Here is a 12,371-nt window from a genome sequence, read left to right on the forward strand (position 1 = left end):
GGAATGTTCACGGGTTTGCAGTGTCCCTGAGCTACACTATAACTGATTAATTGTTACGCTGAAATAGTTTACCAAGCACACAGTAACGTCCAAGAACAGTTTCGGCTATGCGTGAAATTGCATGGCACAGTTATTTTCTGACGCCATCAGCGGCACAGCACATGATCAGATAGTTTAAAGACCTCAATAGGTTAAGGTCAGTATCATAATTCCATAACCAGGTAATGAGCTTCCCCCGCTGCTCATATTGAGCTGCACAAGTGCAGCACAAGATATGGCCGCATATTTACACTACAAAGGTGCAGCTTTGCTAACAGTAAGTTGTCCACTAATAGTCAAATCTGCTCAGTGCGTTACAAAGCCTTGTTTCACTAATAGTCTGACAAAAGTCGTTGTTCCTGCCAGGGATCTGCACGAACCAGAAACCATCAGGAATAAACATCGCTGTCTGAGAAATATGGCACAGGCTTCAGACTGAATGTTTGGCATAGCCTGTGTGATACAGCCTACAGCTTCAGCACGAGACCAAGGGGACTGTGATCACTGGCAGAGATGTCCGGAAGAATATATGAATCATGCACTTTTTCTGTGATTGATTCGGACACAAGAAAGTAATCCAGGCGCCAACCTTCAATCCAACGAATAAATCAAAACAAGTGAAATGGTGAGAGTGATCTTGACTTATGCTGAAATAACAAATGAGTATACCAATTTTGATCAGTGCTTGTGCATGATTGATGTAAGATTGCTCAGAAACCATGCTAAATTACAGAAGTTTCCATGTATTGTGGCACAAATTGTTAAAATCGTAGGTATGTTTGTAAGGGGCACATAATCTCAAGGATGTGTTTGAAACAGCACATAAGGTCATAAACGCACAATACCAGGTGGCAAAGCCCATATCAATATATCATCCAGTACATACCTTTGTTTGTCTTCCGGGCATTATGCCTGTACCCCCAGTAACTATAGGCAACAACATTAGGATGCTGTTTCCGAAACGTATCAACAAACCCTTTGGACAAAAAATTGGTCCCAAATGATTCTCTTTCCTCGTTTGTGAAGCCTGCACTTCTACGATTTCCCTGGAAAACAGGTATTAAAAATGGGTTAAAGACCATGTAGAAAAGATAGGTGAAGCAGCTAAAGCAAAACTGGTAATGTTTATCACATATTCCAATCTGATGGAGGGCACCGAGCATATACATATAGATATGAGCAACAAGGAGTACAGGTTGCTAAAAGAACAGCACCATGACAATGCAATGTAAGGTTTATCGGTTTCTCGCAACTTTGGGCAACAATTTTCTCCACTCTTCAAGCTTTCTAATAAAACTGGATCAGAAATCTCAGATCTAACATGGGTCCAAAACCACGGCTAAACTTCTGTCATTCTACTCTATTACTGGGATCAAGGTGTTTGTAGCATAAAACAAACAGCCAAATAAGGATACAATTAAGTGAGAGACTAAAAATTTACGATACAGCATAAAAAATTCAAACAGATGGTTACTCACAGCAGGGTCATGTATATCAATCTCCTGATGCGCACAATTAAGATCACCAGTTAGTATGACAGGCTTCGATTTCTCTAATTCCTGCACAATCATAAGAGACGTGTATGGTCATCTCAGAACTTAGCAGCATGAGATACAATGTGTCGTGCTTTGATCACTACTGAAGTCCGTAAATGGAGGTGAAATTGTATTTGAATAAATCATGCATATTTCAGCAGCATGGTACTTTATTTGCACAGTACAACAACCGCAAAGAATGCAAAAGCCAGGTTTAGAACTTTATATGGTCATTACTGTCATAGCCAGGAAAACACAAGATTTCTTTTTAAAAAAACTCAACCTGCACGGGGAAGACAGCCCCCGAACATTGCATTAAGAACAGCTCACACAGGTCTAACTTGAAAATTTGCTCCCATGGGGAGTCGAACTCAGAAGAAGTGCTACTCAAGCCATCTAACCAACTCAACTAGAGACTCTTTCATAAAACACAAGAATTTAGATGGCCATTACAATGAAAAAGTATACATGTTTTTTTTTTGAAAAAAACCCTTTGATTGAAAGGGGTCTTTCAATATGCTAGCTTGATTGGTAAAGGGCGAAGAAAAAAGAGATTGGTGAGGACATGCAGCAGGCGCCGTTGGTTTGTGTGTTACGTCTATGTGTAAGTAGGTTGTCGTGGGTTAGTCGTTAAGGCTATTGTGTTATGGTCTTGTAGGTTTTCTATGTATTAATCGGTGTGTTTGTAAGGTTTTTAGGCCTTGTTTCCCTTATTAAAATATTTAAATTTTAAACTGCTACTCTAAACTAAATTTGGACATATTTATGCATATTTGATGGGCCTGCCTCTAATTAGAACCTTCCTACCAATATTAATTCTTACTAAGGTTTTGATATGTGCAGATTTATATAAGGGAGTCTCATCATTCAAAAGAGGTATTGCACTAGAAATTTTTAGGTAGTCCAATCTGTGCTAAATCCTATGTGTTTGAAATGAAAGTCCACCCCCCCCCCCCCCACACACACACACACACACATCAAAATAGCCTAGAAAAAAGAAGAATAAATGCAGCACAGAATAACATAAACAAAATGCACATTAAATTAGTTCGGTACTTCTGTTTCAGTAAAAATATGCTTTACACTTTGATAGAAGAAAAATAGAAGTAGCAGAATAAAAGACATACTTTCATGTAGTTACCAAGGGATGGATCCCACTCTGTGACCCTGTAAGTCTGCAGAGAAATACATGTTCATGGACTTCAGACTTTAACCTCAGATGGTTCATACAATCATACTAGTAAGAAAAATACTGATTATTTACCAATCTTTTTAGACCATCACCAGAGTTTGGTACATAAGCAGTTAACAGGTAGAAGTCATCAAACTCTACAGTCACAACCCTCCCTTCAGTATCATGGTCTGATATACCAAGCCCATACTTGATCGACAGTGGTTTGACCTACATGCAACACATGATGAATAAAAAGAAAAATATAAAACACAGAAACCTTGCAGGATGCTAGCATATATCATTGATGAAGAAGTTATGCCAAAGGCTATCATGTAATAAATTGGAGAAGAAAGGTTAACAATGATCAGGCCACAAGCCCAGGACACAGGATCACAAAAACAATGAATATATTTGTGTAGTATTGGACTAAATATCAGAAGAAATGGACAGTCAATTAATCAGGTTCCAATATAACCCAAGGGAAGAGGAAACTAACAGCGATTAATCAGATATTTTAAATGTTTCTTTACTTTTTCATTAAAGTAGATCTCACAGTGAAGCTTGCTTTAGATTTCAGAAATGGAAAACACTGAAATCTCAAAAGTGAAGAGACAGGTGTGATTGTTCATAGGTAAGAGAGCATGGCACTTTGCTCCTCCTTTCCATTTGTTTCAGGTTTCTGTGCAGTCACTTCTAAAGAAATAAAACAGAAGAAACCAATAGGTCTTCATAGGTGTTCGGTTTTTACTAGTTATATTACGAGACATTGGGAATGGCAGGCCTGGTGCAGTGGTGAGAGCTGCCTCGCTGAGTCACCAGGTCCCGGGTTTGAAGCGGCCTCTCTATATTTGAAAGGGAAAGCTTGGCTCAGTTTATCCTTTCCCCAGACTCTACTCATGTGGGAGCCTCCGGTACTAGGGCCCTGTTTAAGACTGCTCCAACTCTAGAAAATTTGAAGTTGATGGAGCATATCATTAGGTGCTCCATAAAATCGTGAAGTTAGAGTTGTGAACCTTTAGAAGACATTTAGATAAGTCATTTTGTTTATTATTTAGATTTTAACTATTTTTAAACTATTTAAATTTATATTGTAAACTACAGCTCCACGTTGGAGCTGGAACGTGGAGCAATCCCAAACACGTCTGCCTTTTTTTATATATACGAGGCGTTGGGTAGGTGATGCGTACTCTTGAAATTATTGCAGTGCCAGAATAGCCAAGCTTTGACACACTGCAAGTCCAGAAACTATTTGTGTAGCCATCAAGCAAAGTGTCCTTAATAACTTCAATATCCTTCTCCTGCCCAGAATAAAGCAAATATAGTGAATTTACTATCAGCAAATAATTCAGAGAGGATAGGTGCCATATTAGCAAAATTATCCTGGCATTAACAGTTTTGTAGCATAACACCAAATGAACATAGAAAAAATAACTAAGATCTTGCCTGCATTTTTGTTTCTTGGAGGCAAAGCACATCAAAGTCCTCCCTCTGTGCTAACTGCTGCACAGAGAAGCCTCTTGATTTGAGCAATGCTTTCAATCCATTGACATTCCATGACATAATCTTCAGAGCCCGTGTATCCTTGCTTAGAGGTGGAGGCCTCATAGTCCTAGGGTTGTATGGAATCCAGCTGGCTTGTGGTTTCTTATGCACGAGTATAGTCCAAGGCTCTGAATCATCATCAGGACTTAATCCTGCATTAGGAACAGGACCTTGGACTGTGAGTAACAAACAGTTAGGCAAGGGGGAAGTAATCTTACAACAGGAGTAAAGATAAGTCAACAAATGTGCATACCGGCAACTGTTTCCTTCTGGACAACAGTCTTACTTAGCTTGACATTAGTCACCGAAATTTCCTCACGAGTGGTGTTCTTGCTTGATTTTTGTTTTGTTCTACTTTTCTTGTTAGGTGTTTCAGAAATGATCTCAGAACTTTCTAGTTTTTGTTCAACCACAACAGAAGCACCACCTTTTCTTTTCAAAGGTACTTCCAAGGGGCTAACCAGCTCAACGGATGACTTTCCCCCTTCACCTGCAGAAAGAGAATAAGCTTGTGGCTAATAAGCTTCACTCCAACACTATTTAAACAAGGACATATATGTGTGAGTCTATAAATGATGTCCATGCCCCTGTGTTTTCTGCATCATAAAACCTTGCTATGTTGATAGAGAAGCCATAAGAGCTTGAAAAGAACTCATGCAAGCAACATTTTCAGAGAACCAACATCACTAGCTAACTACGTTGTAAGTTTGGGGCAAATCTGACCGATGTCTTATCTTAGTTACTGCTGCAAAGGGCATAATAACTCAAACTAAAGAGTTCTAACCCACAAAAAACAAGGATTTAGTTCAAAGCTACGACAACAGATCTGAACAAACCCATACCATTTGCTTCCACGGCCATAGAATTCATCAGTGCTGATACTAAATCTTTCTTGGTACCTTTCACAGAAATACCCCTCCTCCTTCAAGATTTTAGTGCACAAAGAGTTAAGGAACAGATTAATTATTGCCAATAGACAAGACCGTAAGAGTGACAAAGTTTAAACCTCGTGAGCTCCCTGAGCTCCTTGACAGTCATTGATTGGAGCTGGCTAGGGCTGCTGCTCCTCCCTCGCTCCACCTCCAAATCAGTTTCAGCAGCATCTTCCTAGGATACAAACAGAATGGTATGAAACAAAACTACAACAGTCCGAGAGTATAAGCACAAGGGGAAACATACTAACCTTCTCTGTGAGTGGCTGCTCATCTTTCTTGACCTCACTGTTCTTAGAGGCAGCTCTACTAACCTTCTCTGTGACTGGCTGCTCATCTTTCTTGACCTCACTGTTCTTAGAGGCAGCTCTACGTGAATATGTGGCCCGCATTCCGTCCCTCATGGCGTTGAGATTCACTAGTACCGTTACTCTTGAACTAAATTTCACACTTGAGAGCCCACTGGTACACCTATTAGAGAAGAAAAACAATGTTTAACACCTACTGATGGTAAATTCCAAGCTAGACAATTCTTGTGACAACGAATCCAGGTATGAGATAACTGTGGACAAACATCCTCTTGCACTGATGGATTTTTTTTCTAGGTTGACATAGGATTTAGGTTTCACATTATGTGCAAATGAGTTTGAGCTGAAGTAACAAGATTCCTCAAAGAAAAAGCCTCAAGTGCACCCGCGTTTGTGACATTATGCTCCCTAGCATATTATTTTTACTAAATTAGATAATCCACATCGACGACTCCGTTGACAGTTGAAAGCGCACAATAAAAGAAGCGGATATTTTAACTCGCCGCCAAACAATCGATGGACTCGTCCCCCTATTGAGGGTGCCCGTTGAATGGCGAAGAATCGAGTCGACGCAGACGAGATGGGCTGAACCGAGTCGAAGGTTAAAAAAATGCACCATATGAGATGAGAGAGCAAGGGAGGGTTTGGGGGGAGATAGGCACCGTACTGGCAGAGGCGGAGGAGGGAGGCGCCGCGCAGCAGCAGCGGCATCGGTCGCCGTGACCCGTGAGGACACCGCAACGTGGAGCTTTAAAAGGAGTGCGCGGTTCGTCGCGTCGTGAGTAAAGCGGGCTGTGGCCAATGGCCTGCCGGTACCTGAGTGGCCGTGCCACGGTGCCAGCGAGGGCAACTTAATATGCGGCGCGTTTTGGTGTGGTAGGCCCGCTATCATGGGCTGGACTCCTATCCAGGCTGGCCTGGCAAGCCGAACACTGTGGGCCGCTTTGTATGAGAAGACTGTGGGCCTCTTTGTATGAGAAGCTCCTAGGCAGGAAAAAAAACATTGTCGCATAGCACATTAGCACCTCACAGTTCTTGAGCAATCATAAAATCTGTGGAGAAGGCTTTATTATTAGCTCATAATACTTTTGATGCATCAATAGGCCTCTCCCACCTCACATTAGTCTCAACATTGACTTCATATTATACAACCCTAAGAAGGTTGATCGGCTGCAACAATTGAAATCTAAAGACTACGTCAAGCGCTTCCCTCTTGCGATATCATCAGTTTGCTGGAACCTTGTAGCCTGCAAAACAATTTATTCCAATTAAAATAAATTCCATTGACACGCAACAAAACAGCGGATAAAAAAAGGTCATAGTAATCTACACTGGACTTATGTAAATGGACACAGAAAACACTCACTTCCGCACTGGAAGCCATGCTCAAATGGCCTCTTACACTGCTCAGCAACATACACAACCTTCTCCATGCACACAACCTTCTCAGTTTCTTTGGTGACCTTGGAGCACAAGCAAGAAACGTTTGCCTTCTTGATGACACCACAGCAAGCATCCGAAGGAGGGACCTTTGGATTAGCTGGGAACATCACGTATGTCTTGCAGTCACTTATCAGGCTTTGGAGGTCATTCTCACAGTCTCCATCAGCATGAGAGCCTATGGCAAACATAGCTGCTACAAAGGAGAGGGCTAAGAACAGGCTCAACAGTTTTGCCATGTTTACTAGTTCTTGGGGGACGCCTATTGAAAGGTTACTAAAAGATATGTGTTGTGTTGTGAGTGATTTAGAGTAGCGCTCGGGTTTTTATAGATGTGGTGAGGGAGGGTCATCCAGCTTTGTATCGAGTTTGTGACATGCGCTCAATATATTTGATATAATGTGTATGGACAAATGTCAATGGTAATGTTGCATGGTATACAAGTGTCAAAAATAATGTTTCATGTAAGGCAGGTGTCGTATTGGCATTATATGCTATACAAGTGTCAATACTAGAGTTGCATGCCAGGCAAGTGGCAAAACTACTAGAGTTGCATGTTAGACAAGTGGCAAAACTACAACTAGTGTGTAGCCAAGTGTAAATAACTAGGCTTCCATATTCATAAATATTAAAGACCAATGATGATATGTTGACAAGTTGTTCGGAGGAAAACAACAATAATACATAAATAAAAAAACATAATGTAAGGGAGACATGTGCGCACGTTCAACAACCACGTATTTTATTAATTAGTTTTGAGTGTGAAATGTTAAACAAAAAATAACAAATGTTGATATAAAATGGAGAAAGTTGCACTTCACCTACATTTTGGAGTCGGAGTATTTATTTGCAAACATCTGAGTTGGGTGTGGAATTTAGAGAAAGGGCTTTTTGGATATACCTCAGACTAGACATATGACTAGAGGTGGTAATGAGCTCTAAATTTTGCATTATAAAATTTAAGGATCGAATCAGATTAGAATCAGACTTTATTCGTATTTATTTTGAACTAAAATTTATTAAGAAGCCTTATTTTTTATGAAGAAACATTTAGATCGCAATTTGTTACCACCCCTAGATATGACCGTGGTGATCTTCTTTCATCAAAAGTTATAAAAATATTTGGTTTGTGAAACATTGATCATTTTTTCTGCCAAAAACTAAAAACTAAGCGAAGCTGGATCCAGTTAACTGGTTATTGCAATACATAATGTACGTCGACCTATATATAGGAGATAATACAATAACATCAATGCATCGGAAACCTCTCAAAAAGAATTGCATCATGCGTAAAAACATAAGGGAAAACAACAAAAAGAACCTTCTAGAAAATCAAGTATCTTTGATATATATATAGATATAAAAAAATCACTGATCACTGTCTTCACCAAACATACCATGATATTTTGGGTTCAATTACTTTTTAAATGAAATTTTTTTAGTTAATTAGTTTTGATAATATTTTTAGCACCCCTAATCGAATGGACAGACATACATATCTAACAACTTAGGTTAATCTAAAATAACGTGGCAAACTTTTGAGTCACCATATATAACATTTTCTCTCTGGTTTAACGAGAGAATTTGTACAAATTTATTCGGCTCTTCATTTGGTAGCGCTCTATATGGAGCAGATTTTTTAGTAAATAATTACTCTAGCTCTGCTCATACAAATTCTAGTAGGTATGGACAAGAATCACTTCTTCGTTCACTTCTTCATTTAATTTGGGGTATTTGGCAGAGCTCCCATAGCTTCGTGCGCTCCCAGCGAGAATCACTCTTGGCGAGCCAAACGATAAAAATCTAAACTGTTTTATGTTGGGAGTGGAGTGAATCTAGTCTTTACTTTGTACTAGAAAGTGGGAACCAAAATAACCTGCTTTCCGTCACTCCCAACCTGCTCCCTATTCTTTAACCCTCAGGAATCACTTCACAACCTATTTGACAAACAATTTTAGTCAAAATAGATTCACTTCCAGTAGAGAATCACTCAGAATCACTCTATTAGAGAATCAGCGCTCTCGGAGCTAGAGAATCATGGAGCAGAGCTCTACCAAATGAGCTAAACCTCACCGGAACAACATTAGACCAATTCAAACCTTCTCTCAGCTCCGCTTCTACACTAAAATTACTTCACTAGAGGATCACATAATTGAGCTCTACCAAACAGGCCTCTAACTCTACTATGAGAGTTCTACCCAAGCACTGCACATATACGCAACAGCTCACAAACTTTCTCATGCGTTGCAATGGGACACAACTTGTTGCCTGATCACTTGTGGAACATGTGGCTAGCTTCGAGGTTTAGGCCATGTTTGGTTTCAATTAGTCCTAGGACTAAACTTTAGTCCTAGGACTAAACTTTAGTCCCTACATGTTTGGTTCTAGGGACTAAACATATTCTAAAGTCATTAAATACATTGTCCAAAGACTCAAATGCCCTTAGAATATACTCATAATTAGTTATCCATACAAAAAGGTAAGGGCAACATGATAATTATGAGCTTTTAGTCTCTTTTAGCACCTATGTGAAGGACTAAAGACTAAATTATTTTAGTCCATTTTTTAGTCCTAGTGTTTGGCAAAAAAGGGACTAAATGGGACTAAAAACTAGAGACTAATCTTTAGTCCCTCTAACCAAACACCCCCTTATTCAATGATCACATCACGTGTTTCAATTTGTGTCAAAATTGACCATGCATGTTCTGTACCTAGTTAGATATGTGTTGCTCTAACTCATATAATTATAGAAGGCTTAGAGATTTATCCATGATGACGCCATGCATGTATTTGAATTCGTTCGAACCGTGTAACATCTAACATATGGTTGTACATCCTACTCTGACTCATTGGGTACGGGAAAGAGTTCCGGAACTAGAAACTCCTCACGTTCTAATTCATTTTAGAATTAAACGTCACATCGTTTTTGGATACGTGAGGCCTCATTCAGTTTTGCCGCAACGACATAGATCACAACCAATTCCACCCGAAATTATTTGATCTGGATTTAAATCAGAACCAACCTAAAATGATTGTTCGGATAGACCTATTCTGTAATGAAACCAAACCATTCCAAAATGAAACCAGACCTTTTTACCCACTCAGAGACTTAGATTAGAATCAGCCTTTATAGGTTTTAGTGAACCATCCAGATCCACTCTATTTGGCTTAGATTAAAAAAATATACCTGTCTTCAAGTTGGAACAAACGAACGTGGCCTTAAGAGAGAGAGAGTATTGGACCCTCCTCATCGGGTAGTTCTAACAATGATGGATCCATAAACCTCCCACGGTCCCACTCTGTTTAATATTATAATTAGATTAGAGAAGATAGGGAGAGCAAAGAAATAGAGTGACAGGATAACTCATATATATCACACTACAAGCAAATGCAACGCATACAAAGTTCACAGATTTATTCTAGCTAGAGACAGTGCCGATCGAGGACCCATGAAGATGTACACACAACACTTGTTCAAGTAGGAACAGAACATCCCAGTGTTCGTCAGAACAATGGATCAACACACGAAGAGCATTAAGCAAGCGCACCAGGAACGTGATAGCCTTCAAAAAAAATGACAAGCACAGTAATGTCAAGTTAAGTCAGATGCGGTATATATTATTACATATATCTAGCTTTTTCACAGTAAGCTACAGCTACTTACTTCCGCACGTGGAGCCAGGCTGGAGGGGCCTCTTGCAGTAGCTAGCGACGTAGACGACCTTGTCCATGCAGATGAGCGCCTCCACCGTCGGGGTGACCTTGGAGCAGAGGCACGGGATGTTCACCCGCTGGACCACGCTGCAGCAGGCCGGCGACGGCGGGATCTTGGGGTCGGCCGGGAAGTGCACGTACTGCTGGCAGCTGGACATCAGGTCCTGCAGGTCCTGGTCGCAGTCGCCCGCCGGCGGGTCGTCGGCCGTCGTTCTCGCCGCCGTTGCAATGCCGAGCAGCAGGACCAGCATGCACGCGAGGAACAGCCTCGCCATGGTTCTGCTGGTTTTGCTACGACGGGCGCTGGCAGCGCTGCTGCTACCGCTAGTGTCAGTTATACTGTGGCCTGCCTGATCGAGCTTGGTGGTGTGATGGATGATCAAGTCGGCTTATGTAGGCGCCATGGTCTGTAAGGGATTGTTCGGTTAACTCTCAATCCATATAAATTAAATGAGATTAGATGAGTTTAAATCTTAAACAAGTCAAACTTCTCTTATTTTTTTCAATCTTCCATATGCCTAACAAGACAAAAGCAGCGTGGGGTTTTACGTCGCATACAGCCGCCCTGTCCTGCCACGGCAAAGCACAGGTCGGCGTCGGCCGGAGGTATAAGAAAATTCGTCGGAGAGCTAGCCGATGATCACGCTTGACTGGTGTCTGGAGAGTCTGGACGCTATACTGCCTTGGTGTATCCCCAGCATATGCATGCTATGCTAGTGTGGTGGAAGTGCCATTGATGCATATGACGATTAATTCCATGGCTCCAGCAGCTATGTAATTAATACCCCGAAACGTAGCTTTCGTTTTACTATCTCAGAAAGATGAAGAGTATTGAGTTTTCCACCATTCACACAAAACTAATTAATACGTCACCAGCTGTCCAAATATTATAAATATTCCAGAAATTTATTATACTAACTTGTCGTTGCAACTCCGAAAGAAGTCCGAACACAAGAAAGAAAAACTGTCGATCTGGCGTCCAGACGATGATGCGAGATGATCTGCTACATTTACAAGGCGTGTGTCGATTCTTTTACTGGATTCAGTTCACTCCACGAGACATAACGTAGCTTTCGTTTTATTTGTTTATCAGCTGGACAAGCGAACCGCGTTGGTGTATGTTATGCAGAGCTTAGATGTTGCCGTAGTGGTTTAGCAAACTTGACGTCGGAACAAAATTTAGTGCCCTACTTTCGATGATTAATAATTGAGTATATTTGTGAACTGAACTGAATAGGAATTAGAATTTACTTAATAGACTAGGTTATTTGGTTTGGAATTTAACGTTCCAACACTTTCCAAAGCAACATTTTACAAAGTTTAGATTTAAGTTTATTATTCCAAATTTATAGGATAAGATGTGAAAATTAATTTTATGTATCGGTACTAGTCTATGTTTCTACTTTACATCTTATAACACGATGTCCGGCTCGCTTTTTTATAGTAAAAATGTAACATACAAATATCTTTAACAATAGTATATAAATGTACTACGTGTAAAATCATATTAGCTTAATTGATACGTGTCTAAATTATAATTATTTGAATGGAATGCAAACGGGTCCTGAGTGTAGCTCAGCTGCTTATTAAGTATACGTTGGAACAATCTTAACCGGTTCAAGTCATTGACTCGGTGGTCGTATTTTTTTTCTTGTGCCCGTCGATGGAGCGATGTCTGTGATAAATG

At 40.4% G+C, this 12,371-nt stretch overlaps 1 protein-coding gene across 10 annotated transcripts; it reads right to left on the minus strand.

Moving 5' to 3' along the window:
• Nucleotides 1-88: 88 nt before the first annotated feature.
• LOC100280514 (uncharacterized) lies at nucleotides 89-7,270 on the minus strand. Of its 10 annotated transcripts, none has more exons than XM_035961432.1 (13): nucleotides 6,897-7,270; nucleotides 6,198-6,777; nucleotides 5,537-5,693; nucleotides 5,297-5,397; nucleotides 5,133-5,212; nucleotides 4,544-4,780; nucleotides 4,192-4,442; nucleotides 3,936-4,046; nucleotides 2,839-2,976; nucleotides 2,702-2,749; nucleotides 1,518-1,598; nucleotides 926-1,085; nucleotides 89-628 (listed from the first exon to the last, which is right to left on the minus strand). In XM_035961432.1, the coding sequence occupies exons 2-13, from the start codon at nucleotides 6,239-6,241 to the stop codon at nucleotides 507-509; spliced, it is 1,530 nt and encodes a 509-aa protein (XP_035817325.1). In that variant the 5' UTR covers nucleotides 6,242-6,777; nucleotides 6,897-7,270; the 3' UTR covers nucleotides 89-506. The 10 variants fall into 10 exon arrangements, with proteins under 10 accessions (XP_035817325.1, XP_008654880.1, XP_035817324.1 ...); XM_008656658.4 differs by having other exon boundaries at nucleotides 4,192-4,466; XM_035961431.1 differs by having other exon boundaries at nucleotides 5,474-5,693.
• Between the last annotated feature and the right edge of the window lie 5,101 nt (nucleotides 7,271-12,371).

Source organism: Zea mays, chromosome 8, assembly GCF_902167145.1.
Source record: "Zea mays cultivar B73 chromosome 8, Zm-B73-REFERENCE-NAM-5.0, whole genome shotgun sequence".
Classification (NCBI taxonomy): domain Eukaryota; kingdom Viridiplantae; phylum Streptophyta; class Magnoliopsida; order Poales; family Poaceae; genus Zea; species Zea mays.

Bases quoted from the DNA above. Each gene is read 5' to 3' on its own strand.
- LOC100280514 (XM_008656650.3), bottom strand. From the start codon at position 6,422: ATGATAGCGGGCCTACCACACCAAAACGCGCCGCATATTAAGTTGCCC. The intron at 1,599-2,701 runs GTATGTCTTTTA...ATGATTGTGCAG, and splicing joins CCCTTGGTAACTACATGAAA to GAATTAGAGAAATCGAAGCC. The intron at 1,086-1,517 runs GTGAGTAACCAT...CCTGTTTTCCAG, and splicing joins TTGATATACATGACCCTGCT to GGAAATCGTAGAAGTGCAGG.